Below are 22,860 nucleotides of genomic sequence, written 5' to 3'. Positions count from 1 at the left end.
TCACACAGAATGAAGAGGGCCCTGACTTTTGTAAACATTACTGCTTGGCCCGTCTTAGATGGGATTGTATGGGATGCTGTTAAATTTCAAATTCACGGTCCCACAGAGGTCATAAATGTCCCGAACGTACTAAGAGTTTCTATGGGGGATGTGATTAAACAAAATATACGCTCTGATGATTGGGATGTTCAAGCCGTAGAGGCTTTGTTTTAAGATTTGAAATCTTATGCTGCTTTTGATGATGAGGATTTATATTTAGATTCAGCTAATTATGGTGATTTGTTCTGTTATCAACACTATGGAAATCACTACCTGCATTAAGCAAACACAAGGAGGAATATAGTTAATGATACACAAAAGGAACACTGCCCGCTCCTGTTGAAGGGAGCTCAAGTTCTCTTTTAAAGAGATTCACTTATTTTGCTGATTTTAATCAGTCAAATCGTAAAGCATTTTATTTTTTAAGATGTCCTAAAAGTCCTCTTCCAAAGTTAGACTTACCCCAACAAAATTGTTATATTCAACGTCCTTTCTTGACCAATTGGCTATTGGGGGCTATGAACTGTGGAAAAATACTATTGATCTTAAATCATTTTGGGGTTCTAAAAATTGGAAAGTGCAAGGCACAGAGGCTTTGCATCGTGCATGTCTCATCCCGAACCACATGTTGTTTTGGAATTCGACTATTTCACAAACCACCTGCATTGGACTGGCTACTACTAAACAATTAAATGCACCTTCTTTTCCAGAATTTGAAGAGTACTCCGTTGGGATAATAATGGCAGTATTTTTATAAGGGTATACAGACCCTGTTGCTGAATTCTACTTTTAACATATCCAGTTTGGATCCTAAGGCTTGGTTAATATGGCACAGAAGTACAGATTCTTGCCAACATCGTTTTCTGAGTTTAGCCTCTGGCTACACACAGGTTAGAGTGGATCCCCGTTTTAATAGTGACCATTCTGTATCTACCTATTCCGTAGGCAAGCTGTGTCATGATTGGCTCAAACACTCCACTTTAGCATCAGTTGAGCTTCATTAGTCTAAATTGACTGACGATGTTGATCTGAATGACTTTGTCAGGGGTCCTGCTTCCGGCAGATCCAAAAGGTGGATATATGCTATTTACAACGAAGTTTGGAAACTGTCCCAGATTGAGGCTGCTTCCCGCTTAAGAGCTATAGATCAAGCTAATTTAGAAAAGGTGCTCGCAGTTATAGATAATAGCATTAACACGCTTTCTTCCAGCTTTTTCACATTAGATAATATTGTTTCCTCTGTTGTTAATATTGTACAGGAAGATGTCTCTGTTTTGTACCATGGCCAAAATCAATTGCGTTCCATTATGCAGTTTGCATGGACTTTACAAACGTTAAAGGCAGGGAAGGTGCCTTGGGACTACATGAACATGCTCTCGTTATTTGCACCTTTTAATTTGACTGACAAACAGCAATCTATGTCTATGAAAGATGCCACTTTTTCTATGTTACATATTGAAAAATTAGAACCTTTTCCATTTTCTGTGGCCGAGACAAATTCTGCTGTGTGGCTCATCCATGGGTTGATAACATTACCTTTTCCTTTGTTCAAATTCGAAGCTTGCATGAAGTATTATGCAATTGGCAGGTATGAACCTCTGGGTACCACTTATCTCCATGAAGCGTGGTCACTACCATTTACCGATAGGTGCCTCGGGGAGGGAAAAGAGGTTTATTTGAATGGTGAAGATTGCACAACAACACCTGATCACTCGTTAGTGTGTAGGAATATCCAATTGCATTGCTCGTGTAATCAAAATGCACCTAATTTGGCCTGTGTCGTAAAAGGTACTCCGACGCCCGCTATCACACCCACATTCACATTACTAGCAAACGGTAGCTATTTACTTTTAAATAATGAAGATTGTTGTGGGATGCTGGCTGGATTTCCTTACATTGTTACGGTCTCCCAACATGTAGTTTGTTGTAAAAATGTGCTGTTTCCTCCTCCACATTGGAAGCTGGATGATTCCATCTGGCCGTCAATTCCGAGCTTGAAGGCAGAGTTCAACAAGATGAGTCGAATAAGAGCTCTTTTGTCCCAGAAAGAAGTTGCCCTTACATCTGCCCGTGATATATTGTCCTTCAAGTGGCAAACACCCGCACAGAAGTGCATGCCTTATTAAATACAGATCTTCCCCTGCATTTCAGGGAGTTAATTCACACAATCTTTAATGCTTCCTCGACCACAGGGCTGGCTCACTTTTTTGAAGTTATTAGTAGTGGACTTGTTACTTCCTTCCAAACTGTATTCTGTGTGTTCCCGGAATTTTTTCATTCAATTTTTTCCAGCCTCTTTATTGGATTTCCCTTGATGCTCACTCTGGTTGCTAGAGTGCTTCTACTACTTTGTTTGTTAAGGAATGGATGGACATCCTGTGCCATGAGACAATTTGTCCTGGCTGTTGCTGCTCCGCAACGGAATGCTTGATTACTATGGAGTGCTGCCTCTGGCTACATTGATTGCAGCCTATGGATTATCGTTTCGATTTTCCTTTTTCACATGCATCCAGCTTGTCTTTCATTGCCTGAGCTGCGATTTCGAATGGTCTCTGGATTTGTGTCTCTGCAGTACGGTGTCTCCCAACGTAGATTATGATCAACTGATGAGCCCCTTAGTTGCTCATGAATTACTTTGTTCTAGCCTTTGCAGCGATGCATGGAGTCCTTAGATGTTGGAATATTTTTGCAGCAACGCATGAATTCTTGGCACTCAGTTATATTGAAGTAAACCAGAGTTGTCCTCTGATGGTACTAGAGGCTCCGGTTATTGGGGAGCATGTATGTTCATTCCCGTTATGAAATTGGATGGCTGAAATGTTTTCAGACGAGAACAATGGCTTCCTGTTGGAGGGTGTTGCAACTTACTGTGCATATACACTGTTGGAGTGAGGTGCATTTCCTTCTCTCTCTCTCATTCACAACCGACATAATTTCCTGGACATCAGATTATTTTTTTTGCTGGCCTATTGGCTTTACTGTGCCCAAAGGTGATTACTAAATTGGAGTATTTTTAAAATTCAGAGTTTCCTCCTGTTTTTCCATTATGGCAAATTTGAACTTGATTCTATCTCTCGAACTTGAACTCTGCAGTCCTGCTTTGCCCTCATTACTTGTCTGTGCTCCGATCAAGGGAGGGTGTAGTGGAGCCAAGCCTTGCATACATACAGTGTAACATTAGCATGAGCTTATTAGAAGTTTAAACACCATTTTACCTTTTGCTTTCTTTTGCACACGGCACACATTTTAGCTATAGTTTAGAGTAATTTTGCTTCACAAGAGAATAACTTGTTTTTCTACATTGCTAGACTTGCTTCGTAAGCTTAGTCTCAACAGTGAGTGCTGAGGCCTTCAAGGTTATATCAACACTGTAGCTGTAGTTCAAACTGATCAGCTCACGTTCTAGCCATAACATGTATGCAGCTGTGGCCAACTCAGATAATGGTGCCTTTAATAATGCACTGTGTAGGCATGATTGAACACACTTGGAGAACATTCGTATGCTGAGAGCTTGTGCAGAACCCGATGTGATTCACTCCTGCTAATCTTTGAGTTATGGGGTCGCCTAAGAGACCTTCTTTAGTTATAAAATAACCTACTAGCAAGGGAGGGTGAAATATAGGTATATATTTAACCTGTTTCCATTTAGCATTATAACATGCTTTCTCACTTTGTATTTTAGGGAATAGTAACTATGCTGACAGTCTTATTTCTTATCATATGTCTGGTTGTATTAGCTAAGATGCTGCACCTGAGATCACGGCGTTAAAATAAACATTTTAAACTTGCTCGTGTCTCCCTTTACTCCCTGTTCTGGACTGGTATGAGAGTATCACAAAAGAGTGCTCATGGTTCCTACCGTACCTGAGGTATCCTAAGTCGCATGTTCTGGGTTGTCTATTCATTGGTGACTTTGCTAAAGGATGAAGAGCTAATGAGACACTGATGCTAGTCTGGTGGGTGATTTTGGGTACTAAGGTGAGTTTTTGGCACACCCTAATTCACTGAGTTCCAGAGTGTCTGCGCACAGTTCTGTGTCTGAGTAGAATCCCTGCAACACCACAAAGTGACATCGGAGGCCCAAGTCGAGAGAAGAGGATATGAGTGCAAGGTTGCACCCCCCAGGTAATGTGTGTCACTGCCTGGGGCGGTGTGCGGGCTTGGAGAGGAACGCTCTCGGCCACTCCCCTTCTTGCAGCGTTGACCTCTGCTTCAGCTCGTATTGCAGCCCGTACTTGCCAAGGAGTGGCAGTACCAGGGCCGGAGTACGAAGCTGCACTTAGGTTTATTTCATACCCGTGTTGGGGGCATATGCTGGCGGAAGCTGAGCGTGAGTCAGTACGAGTGGCGGAGAGACCATCTGAAGCACCGTGATCCAAGTGTATTACGCATTGCATTATTTCTGCATTACAAACTACCTGATTGTTGCATTACGCATTGCATTATTTCTGCATTATGAACTACCTGATTGTTGCATTACACATTGCATTATTTCTGCATTACGAACTGCCTGTTGTTGCATTACGCATTGCAATATTTTTGCATAACGAACTACCTGATTGTTGCATTGCACTAGTTTTCATAACAAACTACCTGTTTGTTGCGTTACGTATTGCAATATTTTGGCATTACTAACTGCTAGATTGTTGCATAACGAACTGCATTATTTTTACATTGTGAAGTGCTTGATTCTTGCACAACGAACTGCATAGCATTGCATTAGGACTGCACTGGTTCGTCTAGAATTGCTCATTAATACCGCCAGAACCTACAAGGGCTGGCTGGCCAAATAACCACCCTGGAGAAATATTACAAGTACGCATATGTTGGATTTCTATTGTGTAGTCTCATCGTATAACTTATTATATAAACTTATACTCGTTTTCTATGTAACTTGTGTGGAGTCCATTTGTGAGGCATCATTGGTTTACTGAGAGTGTGGTTACAAATACTTTACACACTTGTCTTGAAGATACGCCTGGCTGCTCGTGCCAAGCTACCAAGGGGGTGAGCAGGGGCTATCTGAGAAGGTGTCCTTCCTTTCCCTGAGGTGGAAGCAAGGGTCCCTATTTGGTCTAAGGTACCTACCTCAGCCAACTAGAGACCCATAGTTGTAACATTATTGGTCAGCGGTTTGGGATTTGAATGTGTATTTGCAAATTCACTCACAGTAATTGGTGTACATCACTACTGAGTGCAGACCACGACCTAACCACATATTGTGTTTTAGATTTATGGTTCTATTTTTGAGCGACCTTTGATTTGTTCCCTAGTTCCAATGAAAAAAACATTCAGGTTCATACAATAAGTAAACGTATGTGTGATTAATAATGAGCAACATCGTATGATAAATTATATGTTTCTAATTTGAAACAGAAATAATTATTTTTGAAATTTTAGAAAAAAAGGACTTGCATTGGTAAGTGTGTCTAACTTTCCTCAAACTGGGGTCAGATGTTCTGAGTAATTTAGTAGTTGCAAACCCTGCGAATCATTAAATTAAAGGGTTTGCACCCAGCTAAATCATTCTTTCAATCCTTTTTTTGTGATTCAGATTTTTCATTTTGGAAAATGTATATAGTAATTATTACAAATTCATATTTGTGTGTTTGGTGTTGTTAGCATCCCTTCCAGACTGCAAATTGGTAGCATATACATCAACAATTTGCAACTGTAGTTCCGGTCACAGTCCACTGACAGTAACTGACTCTCAAGTTAGTGATGGTAACTGATTCACAGAGGGGAAGAGAGCCTCATTATACCTCTTTCCCTTTGCAAATCAAGGTGGCTTCCTCACAGGGAGTAGCCAGTGGTCTAGGAATCTCCGCAAACTATAACAGAAGTTTTAAAAAAAGGAAACTTTCTTTTTAACAAAGCATCCCTTTTTCCCCCTAAGCGGATGGGCTCCTTGCATGCCACCATCCCAATCATTGCATCCAATCACAGGGGGTTGTAAATTGAGACCCTCCTAATGAATGTTAATTAGGCATGTCATTATATGACTCCCTGTGAGCTATTGTTTTATGAATCAACTAATTTGTATATAGATTGGTTCAGAAAAAAATACTGGTCATCAAAAGCCAGTGCACGATTTTCAACACGTTTTGCAACCACTATGGTAGTAAATCTGACTCTAAATGTGTGCTCCTTCTTTCAAGTTTGCATGTATCTGATGCATCAGCAGCAGCTATTTAGTATCAATATTGAGCAATGAATCCTGATAAAATTAAATATTCAGCAGAACAGTCTATCAAGGGCTAGGATCATATAATACTCATGAAATATTAATTCATTGTTACATTTGTATTTACTGATGGCCTCGCAATAAGCACTGGAGTATATCATTACATTCTTCGGATCAGCAAGATTATTTATGAAGAAAGGTCTTCATCAGTATGGGCAATAATCTTATTTCATTTAAAGGATAGAAAAGTCACATTTTCAAGATACGTTTTCTTATGTTTTAGAGTCATTTTTGTTATATCCAAAACCGATTCTCTGTTATCTTCAAGATGGCATTCTATTTTTGTGTATTCTACACTAATATCTAACCCTTGGACAATATCAATATTATATATCTATTTACGGATCTATGTGGTTGATGACTACAAAGATTACATAAAAGGCTTGCCTTAATTTTTCTTGTACTATGACTATTTTCTGAATCATCTATGTTCTGATTATGCCAATACCCTCCTCTTATAGGGCTAGAAGCACACTATTCAGGGGCATATTATCAACAAGTAGCGATATTTATTGCTAAATGAGCTTAGCGATATTTTTTTTATTGCTGCGCATCGCCGGATTTTATCGCTGGGATAACGTGCTATTAGCAACGTTGATCTCAAATGTGATAAAATATCCGGCAATAGCGGCTCAATGCGTGAATATCGCTGGAAATCCAGCGATATTCAGGCATTAACGCCAATAGGGTCTTAACCTGAATATCCAACTCCCTCTGGATATACCGGTTAAGAAGTGGTCTGAGCAGACGTTAGGTTTCGGCAATATTCGTGCTTAGCGCAAAACATTTTATCGATGTGCCTGCGTTGATAATAGGTGATAGCGATGTTAGCGACTGCTTTGAGACGCTAACAGGTTGGGTACGCCCACTTTGTATGTCATTAGCGATAAATATCGCTGACATGCAAAGCGGGCCCCAAACCGATCTATCGCCTACAAACTGTCGCTAACTGTTGTTAGCGACAGCTTGCTAATAGGGCGAAGAAATTATCGCCGCTTTAGCTGGAAAAAGTCCTGCTAAAGCGGCAATAAGGCCCTTGATAATATGCCCCTCAGTTCCTAGAGATAACTTGATTTCATTTTATGATCTTGCCACAAATCTGCTTCACAACCCTGATCTAGCCTGACTGTTCACTCTTATCCCTTGCTCACTCCAAAAAGTAGCTATGCTGTAAGGTTACACTAAACATACATTTTCCTTACAAGGACACCCTTCTTTGTATCTTTATAAGTATGTTAGTCTTACTAGTTCAAATTGGATCTGATTGGGTAGTTGTTTTCTATATCATTGTGAAACATCAGTCTATACAGTCATCTTCAATTATAAATGGAGCAAGTAGGTTACCACCCAAAGAATGGCATGTGTTAGTCTTATATTCAGAGAAACTCTTTAAAATTACCCATACTATTAAAGTCTACACTGTGTATACATATCCTGGGCCAAATCCACAATGTGCTTAGCAGGCCTGAGTCAAACCTATTTTATGAGTCTATCCAACATTAGGCATTCATATAAGGTCACTTTACACCTATAAATGTATTGCTCACAAGTGCTTTTTCCACTTTATGGCCCCAGGGGTGCCCAAGTAAGTGAACCCCATTGAACCTTCCAATTTGTGAATATTCACAAACAGTTGAGAGGAACCTTCTCATCTTGAAGCAGTGAGGGAATGGGGGAAGCACATAAAAACCTGTGGGTGATAGGGGAATAGGTTTCTCCCAAAAAGAAATTCAAAGTTAGCAAGTGCAAATGTACTTGTTTGTCAAAGGTTTTCTACTGAATCTGCTTTGTGAGTTTATTCCAGTTCTGGATCCCTGAGTACTGGAGAAAGATGTACAAAGGGCTCATAGAGACCTTTTCAGGAGTACTGGGGCAAGGAAAAATCAGCGGAAGTTTCCTATTAACTTTCAGTCCTATTCTCTGAAGGAGAGGCATATTAAGGAACTGAAATCACTGGGGGCAACAGTGCAAATGCGTTTCCTAAGAGTTATGTGGCAAAACAAGATGCATAACTTCAGAGCTCCCCAGGAAGTGGAGTTATTTATAAGCCAGATCAAGCCACAGTAGATGATGATGTGAGATATTGTCTGGAGCAGGCAGGGCCTCGAAGGGCTAACATGTTCAGCCCAAGGAAGGATGGGCGGGTTCTCCAGGGAGGATGGTGAGGGGTGTCCACAAATATTTTAATACACGTTTTTTCACAGGGGAGTTGGGGCCATATAGGGGAAACATATGTGCACATTTGTGGCTTAGAGTGATTGTGGACGGAGGGAGAATGCAGAGTCTGAAGCACATTAACACTAATCTTAATGAGGATTAGAAAAGTATCCTGGAATGTCAATGGGCTGAGGATAAGGAGGAGGAGGCAGAAGCTACTGGAATAACTGCGTGTGGTAGATAGCAAGATTATTATCTTGCAGGAGACACACCTGTTAAAAGTGGAATGGGTATTTACAATTGCTTCACAAAGATTGTATCCTTTTTGTCCTCTGTATCCTGAAATCTCCTGGGAAGGCTAGGACTTGCTTCGATTAAAAGGCTGAAGGAATTGTGCATTTAATTCTGTTGTATAGGCTTCCACTTGAATCAGGACTATTATGTGATGAATTGTGTATAATTGTAATGGTCACCATGCGATGAATTGTGTAAATTGTTAATAGATTTCATGTATTGGTAACTTTTATAGTTGTAATCGCTAAAACCGTAAAAGTTGTTTGAAATCAAATATAAAATCGGAATGGGAAGTGGCAACAAAGAAATTAAAATGGGTGGATGTTTCGATATACACTAATCAAAACTGCTGTGTCAAGGGGGTGGCTATCTTATTTAGGAAAGCAATAAAAGTGTTAATAATAGAAGCCCATTCAGATACCAGAGGGAGATGCGTGGTAGTTAAAGCTAAGATTCAGGAGAAACCAGATGTTAACGCTGGTTATTGTGGGCCGAATATGGATGGCCCCTCACCATTACAATCCCTGTATTTACTGCCCCCATAATCTTGGCAGGTGATATTAGCTTATTACTCGACCCTAGGAAGGATAGGTGGGCAATTAAAAAGCCACCCATAGAGTCAAACTTACCTCAAATGAGGTCAGTGCTCAGATTTTGCATGCAGGACTTTGAACTGCAGGATGTGTGGAGAGAGAAGGGAGTGGGGCATCAAAAGTACACATTTAAGAATAGGAGACATGGCCACGCCTCAAGGTTTGAATATTTTCTTGTGGATAAAGGAGAAAGTAGGATGGTTAGTAAGGTGGAACATCTGCCAGCCCACTTGTCAGATCATTCAGCTGAAGGTGGGAGTTAGGCCCCCCCCAAGATGGACGTTGGACAGAGCTCTATTACTAAATCACCAAGTGTTGATGCAGTAGAAGGAGCTAATTAGGGAATATTTCCCTATAAATTACATGAGTACTGCATCGCAGATGGCCTGGGCTGCATATAAGGCCTTCATAAGGGGGAGGCTGATTGGTATGGCTGCTTTCAAGCACAAGGCTTCCATAAGCAAAATAGGGTCTCTGGAGGTCAGGTTGAAACAACTGGAAAGATTGGTTAAGAAGCAGAGTCAAGGACATGGGGCCCAGGCTGTTAGCTTGCCTGAGGAGGAAATGAAGGAAAGGAAGGAAGAGTTATCTTGTTGTTGGAGGGAATAGTTAGAAGAAAGTGGGAGGTGAGCAAGCTTAGGCACTATGAATATGGGGAGGGGTGCAGCAAACTTCTGTCTTGGAAATTAAAAATAGAACAGAGCCAGAATAAACTTCCAGCCATCTGGGTAGAAGGGCAAAGTGCCCTTAAGTGTGTGGACAAGGAGTTAGAGGGAGCCTTCACAGAGGTTTTTCAAACACTATACACAGAAGAGGAAGGTGTGTCAAAGGAGCAAGTAGAGAAGTATTTTGAAGATTTGCAAATACCAACATGGTCAGAGGGCAGAGGGAGTTGTTAAATGCAGAAATAACAATTGAAGAAGTAGCAGGGGCAATAGGGAAATTAAAAAGGGGAAGGCAGCTGGCCTGGATGCTCTCCCAAATGAGATTTATCTGTCCCTTAAAGAGGAGATCGTTCCCTTTTTGACAGGCCTTTACGACTTGATTTTTCTTGGGGGCGTGAACATACTAACAACTTGGGAGGAAGCCATTTTTTGTCTTTTACAAAAGGCAAGGAAAGACCCTGAATTGTGTGAGTCTTATAGACCTATGTCACTGCTGAACAGTGATTATATGATCTTTACTCAGATTTTAGCAGTGAGATCAGATAAAGTGGTAGGAGATCTAATACATCTTGGTGTCACTGTTTTGTTTTTTTATTTTATTACTTTAATGAAATCCTAAATTTCAAATCATAGTCATATTTTCACAATCCATGAATTCAAATATTATTTCTGGAATCCAGGCATAGAAAAAAAACACAAAGTCACTCAAATAAATATGTCGATTTGAATAGGTATACTTTTTCCTATAAAGAAGGTCCCTTATTTTCAAAGAATTTTTCAGTTCCTGTCCATCTGAAACTTATTAAGATCAGAAACATGCAACCTTTTCAAATAGTTCTAAACTTGTTGCAATGTAAAAAGAGTTTAATAGGAACCTATAATTCATTTTAAAGTAACTATCGGACAGCATAACAATCTTGTTTTCCATTAATATAACTATCACATGGATTTATATATTGGTTTGGCCAACTGCATAAGTGTCCTAGATAGAGCAAATTGATCAAGGTTTCAAGTTGAGCTACCTCTAAGTTTTGACAGCACATACCACATCTATGCATATTTAAGTACACAAGAAAATCCGTTTGAGACTTTTAATCATCGTGTACAGCCTTCTCTAGACAGGATGATTTAAAAGAAAAGCATCTTAAAGTCTTTGGAGTTTTAATCTTTTTAGATTTAAAAAAATTTACATTTGATATACTGTTACACTGCGTATGTTACTCCTCTTTTTCTCAGCATTTGTAAAACATAACACTTTCAATGCATTTTTGTTGACTACAGGTAAGTGCCAAATGCGTGTTTGCCTTAAATTAGTGGGAAGTAAATCTTGCCCCTATCATATTTCCCTAATTGTTCTTCTTTGATAACCCAGGGCATCTCTTAAGTAGTTGCCTATAGACATCTCGATAACATGATTGCAATGGACTGCACAAACATATGCCAAATATTCCTATCATCTTCTAGCGTTATCCTATGTATTTAATTATTTATGAACTGTCTAAAATTTAATATTTGCAAATCTTTAAAGCAGTTTCAGATATTACTAAAGTTTTGCTAGATGTGGAAAGCCATTTGCAGTGGCTAAAGAATGTCAATATATTCATTTTCTTCAACTATATCTAATGATTTGCAGAAAATAGTGAATTTACATGTTAAGCTGGACATGACAAGAAGCATCACATTTGTTTTTCAAATGTTAGTTCTCTAGCTGTTTATACAATCTGGCCGAATAAACTTAATTGAAACATTACATGTGCGTAGCAAAATGCTGTAGCATTAAAAATATGAGATTGGTTTTGAGACTTTAATTTTGTTATAATCGTTTTTATTGCATGTAATATCCTACCTTTTGATGGGGATGAAAGACATCAACTTGATAGAATAAGGCAGAAGTTTGACAAAATCCTTTTCAAAATACTACTCAATATTCCACAGAACACTTACCAGGTAAATCTTGCAAAGTGTTAAATGTGGTCAAAACTGGTCCCAATTTGAGCATAAACAGTACAAATGTGTATGTATACCTTATTTTTTAAATGCAAATATGCATCAGCAAAGAAAAACTTAGTTGTGAGTCTTTCACTTGCCACAGGCTACCAAAGTATACTGGACACATTTCCCAAGGGGAGCCAAGGAGTTGATTTTTCATAAGAGATCATGACTGGAAGTAAGTGCTCTGAGGGAGAACATATGTGGCTGCCACAATATATTGATTCTTTCGAAAAACCATTAGATTCAGTATGCTGATGCCACTCACAAAAACATGACTGATAAAGGAATCTGGGGGCATATTAGATTATCACCGCTTAAGCGGCCGTTTTCGGCCGCTAAGCGGCCTTAATTACATCGCCCTGTTAGCAAGCTGTCACTAACTGATGTTAGCAACAGCTTTGAGGCGATAGCGAGCGGTTTGAGGCCTGATTTGCATGTCAGCAATATTTATCGCTAATGACATGCAAAGTGGGCGTACCCAACCTGTTAGCGACTAAAAACAGTCGCTAACATCGCTATCGCCTATTATCAACGCAGGCGTAGGGATGGAAATATTTGCGCTAAGCGCGAATATCTCCAAAAGCTAACGCCTGCTCAGACCAGTTCTTAGCCATTATATCCAATGGGAGGTGGATAATATGGCTAAGACCCTATTGGCGTTAATGCGTGAATATCGCTGTATTGTCAGCGATATTCACGCATTTCGCCGCTATCACTGGATATTTTATTGCTTTAGAGCTAAACGTTGCTATCTCGGCGATAATATCTGGCGATGTGTGGCGATAAAAAAGAACTCGCTAAGCCCATTTAGCGAAAAATATCGCTAGTTGTTAGTAATATGCCCCTCAGTTTCTAGTTTATTATTAAGAAATTTGCAGCAGCGCTTCTGAATAGCTGAAACCCCCTTTAGGGAATGTGAATGTAGATGGAAGGCATCTATCGAGGCTTTTTCTGTACCTTGCTTCACTACAACAGCATTGCTTCTGATTTTAAAAAAGTACAGACCAGAATGTTTCTCCAAATGCAGCTGAAAACGAAATGTAATCTCCCCTTCAGTATGAGTGATATGTGGACGAGGGGTTCAGATACACTGCTACATGGATACGAAAAGGTCATTATCGAGTCCTTCCTCCCTTCGGATTAGGGCCTTTCCTTTGCTCTGCCGAGGAAAGTGGCAATTAAAACCTAACTAGGTCATATTTTAATCAGCACCCTCGCATGGTCTTCAACTTCCATTCTAAAAATATGATTCCCATGGCATTGGCGTTCACTCAATTGAGCTCCTAAATGTATATTCCAGAAATTAAGTTTTCAGTCCTTCAAGCACTTTCTTAGGTGTGTTAAAGATTAATTATTCTTTCCTTAACATAAAGAATATATATTCATTTGAGGCTAATCTCTGAAATCCTACTGTCAGCACCTGCTGAGTTTTATTAGATTACATATTGATGTGACAGTAACAATGGCATGACAATATGCACCACGGGCTGTGTATTGGAAATGCTGTAGAGGATGCAACATTCCACCAGCATTTGTTGAGCTGCTGGTATACTATGGTATTACAGATTACTTGAATCTCTTATCGTTCTTCAGCTCATTGCATCACCCAGTTGAGACCCATCCATATGCAAATCAGTCTTGACCCTGTTCCACATTTGTCATTTTACCAAAGCAGATGCAGTGGCAACAATGTAATTGGAAGGCATAGTAGATGTGTATCGGATGATATGTGGTGCACAGTTAGTGTACCCCTTAAAATGCCTCCTGAGCAGAGACTTGACCAAGGTATCCTAAAAAGCATCCTTAGCAGGTAGGTGTAGTTGTACGCTGCTCTCATCTATAGAGAGGATTGCAGTCCCCTCTTTTATCTCAGTCGCATCCCTATGCATTGAAAAGCAAACTAGGTGTTTGAAACTGGTTAGCCCTTTTTCAATGATGCACACTCCCATGTGCAGATAAAAGTGTGTGCCTTTAATGAGGACAGCACACTTCTTTTCATAATCGGGTGCCCTATGTGCATCTTCTCTGAGTGCTACCAATGAGGGATCAGTCATTTGGCACCATACTCATATGCTGAGGAAGAGCTGCGAAGTCCCAGATACATTTATAAGGGTTATAGAGAAGAAGTAACAATCAGGAAGGAACCTTTCGGGACTGGATGGACAGAGTTTTTTTTTATGTAACAGATCCAGAGGGTTGGAGTGGGTAGGGAGACTGATGAGCATGACACATGAGCTAATATCATTCCTTTCACCATCGGCAGTGCCATCATACATTAAAAAGGTTCCTGAACTTTAGAGAATCTACTGCAGAACATGTTATTATGAATCACTGGGAGCAGTATGGCTGTGTGCTTTCAGAATTTTTACATTGGAATGAAACTGTTGAGGCATTGCAAACAATAACATATTGACCATTTTAAAATATTGCAGTATATTCCCGAAATCTTACAGTGCCATTCTAAAATGTCGGTTCTCTGAGTTTGAAATTATACTGCAAAAATTCCGTAACTCTTCAAAAGCCTCCAAATCACGGAACATAATATAAACATTCCACAAAGCTTATTTTCTGTAGGTCATCAGAGAAACTCCAGTTAAACTGCAGGATTATTTATGGCTAGACCATGAGACAACACAACTCCTTCCACCTTTCAAGTGATAAACCCTTGCGCAGATCAGGAGAATTGTATGTATATGAGGTGGGGTCAGCCTGTGAAATTCCAGGGGGTCCTCAATATACTGCTGCAGTAAGAATCCGGATATGATGTTTCACTAGGTTGCTGTAGATGAGGAGTATCCTTCTAATTCCGGGTGCATTCTAGTCTTTTCATTTGCAGCCATTTGCTGTGAATAATAGTATTTTATTCGATATTTGTATTTCCGAATGTCACTAACTGGCATTATTTTCTTTCAGGACTACAACGATGAAATCCGTCAGGAACAGCTGAGAGAATTGTCTTTTTTAAATGGATCAGAGGATGCGAGCAGAATTCCGGGTTTACGTGGAAGAGGACTTCGATCAGCGGTGGCGCTTCCATCCAGGTTGGTTGTTCTACATTTTAAAATCCAAAGGAGTACCTGGCTTGAGCCTATTAACAAAGTTGTTTCCTGAACACTGAGAAACCTTGTAAAACTAGTACAAGACTTCTATAGATATACAGGGTTAATCAAGTGGGAAAATGGACACTTGTAACAATTCTAGACCATTAGTTAGAAAAACTATGGTATCCTCAAAAGACCCAATGTGTGTTGGTGTTGCGGTATATTTCTTTCATCCGCCCCTACATTGTGGTTTTCGGCAGTTATCATCGGATACCATAGAGAGTGTGGGTGCCTGCCTCATCCAGAGGCTCCTCTGGTCTAGGTTGCAGTGTCCAGAGATGAAAAAGAGACCAGTGCAAAAAAGGTGAAAAGCTGGTAAAAATAAGATCAACACCTAGGAGGTTTTTAATGAAGTGGTGGAGATCTTATGTTAAAATAAAGTGGGTACTTGTCCTAGATCGAGTTACTGGATCTAGAAGTGTGGATTTCCAAAGGGTGTCGACATGTTTCAGCCCCCTATGGCTCAGCGGAGTCTGTGGGGCTTTCGTCAGGACAGGGAGGACAAACAAACATAGAGAATCTACTCACACTTTTTTGTGTGGCGTTCAAGGGATGATTATATGGAGGGTCAACATTAGCCACTCTAGTCTTATTAACCTGAAAGAGAAAATAGACACATATATGTTGTACAGGGATAAATATCCTACATTCTCACAGTATTACAGGAGCTGGGGTGGGTACAGTATTGAGCTCTAGTCAAAACTACTTGGTAGATGCATATTAGCTAAAATAGCGTGTACACATAACACAATGGAGTGTCACCTAGAAAGGCAGAGGAAAGAGGGAGGCGAAAGTGGACAAAATACGATTACAGTACTGCGATGTTTTGGCAATCAGCAGGATGTGACTAAAACATAATAGTGAATTATCAACTTCGTATGAGGCTTAATAAAGCGCTAAGACCTCAATGCAAATTGAAGTCACTATGTCAAAAGATCGATAATGACAAACAATACTCCGAACTTATAGGAGAAGGAATGTGAGGTAAAAGTATTGACCCAAAAAGCTGTCACTTCCAAAGAAAAAACCCCCTTAATAACGTATATAGCAGGTTCTGTTTTTCATCACAGTTGTTTGTTGCCTTTTGTTAGCACAAACGAGCATTTCCTCTGTCCGTTTTTCGTTAAGAGCCAATAAAGTTGTGCTTTCAAAAAAACTCTGCTAAATACGCCCTCCCGGACACCAGCTCGGCATCCGGGGGCAGAGTCAGCACATGCGGCAAAGGATCCTACACACGCGGGTAATGGCGGCACTTATTAGTCAGGGAAGTACACACTTCCCTTGAGGTAAGGAGGTTCTTATCTCTGTTTACCCTCTCTTTCTAGCTCTGGGCCTCCCCGAGGATAGCTAAAGACTCCACAAACCGGGGTAAGTATTTAATAGGACCTTCTTTCGTGTGGCCGTTTTTCCAGCGTTCTTTTGCGCTGCTTTAAATCACGAAGGGGTCCGTTGTTCCGCGCCTTTCTGCTTAAGGTTTTGCAATACTTTTACCTCACATTCCTTCTCCTATAAGTTCGGAGTATTGTTTGTCATTATCGATCTTTTGACATAGTGACTTCAATTTGCATTGAGGTCCTAGCGCTTTATTAAGCCTCATACGAAGTTGATAATTCACTATTATGTTTTAGTCACATCCTGCTGATTGCCAAAACATCGCAGTACTGTAATCGTATTTTGTCCACTTTCGCCTCCCTCTTTCCTCTGCCTTTCTAGGTGACACTCCATTGTGTTATGTGTACACGCTATTTTAGCTAATATGCATCTACCAAGTAGTTTTGACTAGAGCTCACTGCTGTGCCCACCCCAGCTCCTGTAATACTGTGAGAATGTAGGATATTTATCCCTGTACAACATATATGTGTCTATTTTCTCTTTCAGGTTAATAGGACTAGAGTGGCTAATGTTGACCCTCCATATAATCATCCCTTGAACACCACACAAAAAAGTGTGAGTAGATTCTCTATGTTTGTTTGTCCTCCCTGTCCTGACGAAAGCCCCACAGACTCCGCTGAGTCATAGGGGGCTGAAACATGTCGACACCCTTTGGAAATCCACACTTCTAGATCCAGTAACTCGATCTAGGACAAGTACCCACTTTATTTTAACATAAGATCTCCACCACTTCATTAAAAACCTCCTAGGTGTTGATCTTATTTTTACCAGCTTTTCACCTTTTTTGCACTGGTCTCTTTTTCATCTCTGGACACTGCAACCTAGACCAGAGGAGCCTCTGGATGAGGCAGGCACCCACACTCTCTATGGTATCCGATGATAACTGCCGAAAACCACAATGTAGGGGCGGATGAAAGAAATATACCGCAACACCAACACACATTGGGTCTTTTGAGGATACCATAGTTTTTCTAACCAATGGTCTAGAATTGTTACAAGTGTCCATTTTCCCACTTGATTAACCTTGATACTTACCCGGGGAAATAAATGGACATGTATTCCTCCTCCCCACTCTTCTGATAACACTTCTATAGATATACAACAGTTTTTTTCCATTTCATAAAGTGTATGATTCCCATGGCTCGTCTGTACTGAAAATATAATTACGCTGATTAAGCGTGTGCTGTGGCGCCACTGAGCCCATTTGCTTTGATCTTAGTTTTTTCTGGCTCTGCACCTCAGCGTCATTTAATTTTTCCTCCGATGGGTCATGAACCGTGCCGAGATGGGTCGGATATGGGGGATCCAATCCAGTTGTCCAATGAGGACCAGGAATTGGGTAACTGACTCACAATCTTGCAATTAGATTCATGTATATTAATACTAGAGTATACAGGTACAGGATTATTACAGCTAAACCAAGTCTCCTGAATAAATTCAGTCAGGCTAGAACCATACAAACAAGTAATTCAGTTAAAGCTATGCATAATAGTAACATTAAGACCTGTTGACTAAAGACTTCTCTATTAGAATGTCAATCTCTCATTAATACTATTGAAATGCAAAGTCAATCACTGGAGACACGTTGTAGAGAGACAGAAACAGGATTTATAAACAGATAGAAGTTATAGGTAAATTAAGAAGATACATACATCAACAGCAGACACTGGATTTAGAAATATACAATAATCAAATGTATCACTTTTAGGCCATCAATTAACAAACTTCTACAAGGAGAGTTCATGAGAGGACATGGATCATGTCAGCTCAAACATTCTCTCCCAAGAGGAAAAGAAGACCAGGAATAGCACTCACAGTGAATGCGCCTGCCAAGAGATTCCGCAATTCCGAAGGCTGTCTCTAAGTCTGACAGAAAGTGAACCTCTTTAGAAAGGTGGCATAGTGTCAAAACAAGTGGCACAAAGAATGTGTGTCCGATCATCAGTCCAACGCATAATATCATTTCCAAGTTCCGGGGCACACCTCCTGGATCCACTCATCTGATCAGACCACTGAGTACATTGGTCAGATTGTATAGGATGATTGTCATACACCATAAAAAAGACACATTTTATGGCAAAAAGGTGGAGCTCATCACATGAGTTGTCGAAGTTTTCAAAATGATAAATTATAACCAATTGGCTTTCAGTAAAGGCTCATGAGTGAGTTAAAAAGGACAATTTCTTAGAGCAGATGTTCCAAAAGTAGCAAATTAGTTGCAAATAGTCTTAGTATGTGCATGGGAACTCACATACCAAATATATGAGGCTTTCTCATAAGAAAAGAATCGTGCAGGAGAAGGAAAATGCAGGCCTCAATTGAATTTTAGTTCATGAAATACATACTGTAAATGAATGGAAATCTGCATTTAATTCAAAAGTTTCTAAACCTTATATTCTCTCTGAAATCGTTGCCACTTATAAAGCATATTAATTCAGTAGCAATTTGCATGTGTAACAATGTCACATTACTATATTTCAAAGGTACCAATGTATAAAGTTTTTTCAAAATGTGAAGCAACTAAATTGTTTCTAATAATTTTCATTAGTACATGTATGAAGATCATGTTCTGAAAATTTCCGTGAAATTGGAATTAGCATAAATATGCAGCACCATTTCTTTTTCTCAGATGGTGCACACTTCCCAGGAACAAACATAATATTAAAACAACTCTTCAATAATCGTTAATAAGGTTACCTAGTTTACATTTTCTCCTCTTAATTCTTCACATATATCATTTTTCAGAGAAGACTGGTTAATGAAACTTCCACAACATATGAGTCATCACTTTCACAGCTCTATTCCACATTAAAAGAGTACACCATGGAATCTTAGTAAGCACAAACATATGGTATTCAAACAAATATTTTCATTTAGTCTACACTCTTCTACATGCTTTTAGAACACAATAACTAAAGGGTATAGTTACAAAAACTGTCTGTAACACTAGTGTCAAGGTGATAGAAAAATGTATGCTAGCATGGAAAAAGTGCCAGCCAGCCATTTGGCTGCAAGAAAATTCATGCTAGTCAGCTCAACGTCACTTTTCAGTGCCTAGCGGCAAAAAGAGCCTACAAATACACCTCAAAGGAAAAATTAAATATAAACACTATAATGCAGAATGGAACAGCCAGGACAAAATTGAGCACAGGCCAACAATCCCCCTCAAACTCCTGAACAGCCAGGATGACCAGTCAGAGTACTAGAGGAAGAGGATATGCAGATTCAGGGCCTCATTTATGAAAAGTGGCACATCGCTGGAGAAAAGCAGTGATGCGTCACTTTGCCTTGTACCATCCTTGTGACACCATGGATGCACCGTATTTGCACTATGATGCTCCATGTCACAAGGACTCAACTGACACATCAGGAATCCTGACGTATCTGGTGGCGCAATAATGACGCGTTGCTACAGTGTGCCGGATAACTGACTTAACTCCAGCAATGTGTTAATACACATGGGCAACTCCCTTGTAAAAAGCCCATTGTCACTCCTTACGCTTGTTTGAAGCAGGCGTAAGGATTGTGACACAGCCAAGTCATAGGAGTGGCACAGTGAAATCTCATATATTTCACTGGGTCACTTCTACGATGCTTTTGTATGTGGGTCGCCCATCCTGCAAACAATATCTGTGATGCAGGCATAGTATAGTGCAGGGCTTTACAAATTGACACATCTGCCTAGATGCTACACTTTGTAAATTGGGCGTAGTGTGGTGCATTGTTTATGTCACCCCAGCATCACAAAAAAAGTTACACAATGGAGGCACAAGTCCTCACAAATATGGGCTTCAGTCAGGAGAAGAATGAGATCATGATTGTCGAGGGGATGGAGCATCAACACCAGCTCTTGGGCAGCTCCAAGGTGTCATTGGGGACCAAAAGCGCTATATGGCAGTCCATAGTCAACCAGGTGAACTCCATTGCAGAAGACAAGAGAACAGTGATGGACTGCTAAAAGCGATGGCTTGATATCAAGCGCAAATCTAAGCAGAAACTGGCTACAGATCAACAGGCTGCATTGCAGACCAGAGGTGGAAGTCCAGTGTAGTTTGTGTAAATCTTTTTCTGCTAATGGTTTAGATTAGATATTTTATTGACAACTCATGTACTTTGTAAGTTTTTTTGATTGCAGCTATGTAAACCTCACGCTAATGTGTAATGCGGTTAAAAAAAATTAACGCTAAGTAGTATGTGACCTGTCAGGCAACAATCTATGGAAATGGCATGTGACATATGTTGTGGATGTGGCTTGCAGTGATCAGATGTCTTTAGTTCAAATGTGTCTTGGCTGTCAACATGCAAACCTTCATAGATGCATACTGCACCATACTTCACAATGTTTGATTGGCAATGCTATCACTGGTACAAGTGACACTGTTGTCTTCCACTGTCATGGGGTTGAGACACACATATGTGTCAACCAAGAATGTACTACATGTGTCAAGGATTTGGGGGTAGCATACAAGGCACAAACACCAATGGGACATCAAAGTCAAAGTCAAAAGATGCTTCATTCGGTATGTAAAAATACAACCAAATAGCAACAGACATAGTAAACAAAACAACTGGAAAGGGGCGACCAATCGGTCCCCCCGAACTTATGGCAGAGTACCACGATCCCCCCGGGAAGCCATCTTGGGCGGGAGGCGAGCCTCGGCTGGTATGCCCGAAGCGGCGTAGCCGGGGCGCGCCTTTTCCCGCCCTAGAGTGGGTTGGCCTAGACACTGACGCGGCTGGCCACGCCCAAGGGGCAGGCAGGGGCGGGTTTACGCCCGCCCTGAAGACGGATAAAAGGAGGAACGAGACCAGAAGGCATCCTCTTGTTCCTGTGCTCTGAAGCTGCACCTCCTCGCTGCACGTGAGCTCGAGACGGAACGAAGAGCCAATTTTGAGCGTTATAATCTTTCTCGTTTGTTTTGCAGATACTCTGTCGGAGAATGCCGAAGAAGGCGGGAAAACGAATGACTACCGAACAGATGCTGCGTGTTCTCATGAAGGAGATGACCGACCTAAAGAGGCGGATGGATAAAAATGAGGAAGGGGGCCCGAAACGACCTTTGGAGGGAACGGCCCCGGGTGGAAAAGGCAAGAGGCCCAAGAGAGGAGCAGCTGGGGGAGATACCCCGGGTCCCAGTGTCCCGCTCGAAGCACCCACTCCCGTGCCGGAGGAAGGGAATCCGATTCCCGTGGTGGTCACCCCCGTGTCCGGGGAAGACATGCCGCCCGAGCTGGCAGCACAAGTAGCAGCGTGGTTGGGTAAAAGTAGCGAGGGCGCCACGGCTGTCGACGCGCAGGTGTTAATGAAGCAACTGCGGGAGGCTCGTGAAGCAGCGAGGGTACCCACGCCGGCCGCGGCCGTGGAGAAGCCTCAGGGGACGGTTTTAGTCGCGGAGACAGCGTCCAGTTCAGGTAAGCGGCCATTGCCGATTGCGAGGGAAGAGTCGGCACCCTCTCGAAGGGAGAGGTTGGGTCAGCATGTTCCTTTAGCTATTAAGGAAAAGATATGGGCAGGGGAATATGTGAACATCTTCTCGTTGCTTACAGATCATTATGAAATGGAGCATGTTAAAAGTCAGAAGGATCTCATGCATCCGAGTGTTTGGCGCACAAAGATGGCCGCCTTTAAGGTTAATGAAAACATTGGCAATTGGGGCAAGGCATGGGGGATTTTCACATCGATCTTGGGAGAACGGAGGCCCGAATTGCTTCCCGAATTGCCAAGTTATCAGTCACGGATCATGGGGTACTCGGTATCACACGAGGGTAATCATTGGTTTTGCTATGATAATCTTTTCAGAAAAGCAAAAGAACATGATAAAAACTTAACTTGGGATTGTTACTATTCTGTGTCCTGGTCCAAAATGAAGGAGAATGGTATGTTGAAAGTGCCATTAGTGGGGAGTAATGTGGGTGAATCCTCCCGCCAGTATGCGGGGACGCCCTTTCGATCAGGTACGGGTACCGACAATCACTCGAGGCCTACCGGTAATACAGGTAAAAAGGGGGTTTGTTGGAATTTTAACAGAGGTAAATGTACTAGGCCCCAGGGATCGTGCAAATTCAGACACGAATGTAGTGGGTGTGGGCAATCATCCCATCCTGAGTCCATGTGCAGAGCCAAAACGGGTGATAACGGGGGTAGAGGAGGCGCCAAACAGGTCTAACATAGTCCGAGGGGCGCCTTTACCTACCCTGATTGATACCTTGGCAATGATTCCCTGGCTCAGTGAATACCCGGATCGTGCTTCTGCTGGGGTGTTGCGGAACGGGTTTTCATATGGTTTCCGCATCCCAGTAGGGGACTTTCAGGGTGTGGAAAGATGCAAAAATCAGATATCGGTCTTGCAGCATACGACCGTGGTACAGGAAAAGATCCGGAA

At 41.2% G+C, this 22,860-nt stretch overlaps 1 protein-coding gene across 1 annotated transcript in view; it reads left to right on the top strand.

Annotated features, from left to right (window-relative positions):
- The window catches only part of KHDRBS2 (KH RNA binding domain containing, signal transduction associated 2), a 1,060,381-nt gene that overhangs the window by 592,363 nt on the left and 445,158 nt on the right, over positions 1–22,860 (top strand). Inside the window, exon 5 of the mRNA XM_086925219.1 lies at positions 14,898–15,025. Within this exon, the coding sequence (XP_086781345.1) occupies positions 14,898–15,025 (128 nt within the window). The remainder of the gene's footprint in view (positions 1–14,897; positions 15,026–22,860) is intronic.

Source organism: Lissotriton vulgaris, chromosome 6, assembly GCF_964263255.1.
Source record: "Lissotriton vulgaris chromosome 6, aLisVul1.2, whole genome shotgun sequence".
Lineage (NCBI taxonomy): Eukaryota > Metazoa > Chordata > Amphibia > Caudata > Salamandridae > Lissotriton > Lissotriton vulgaris.
The sequence above is the reverse complement of the archived record's forward strand: the minus strand, read 5'-3'. Positions and strand labels throughout refer to the sequence as shown.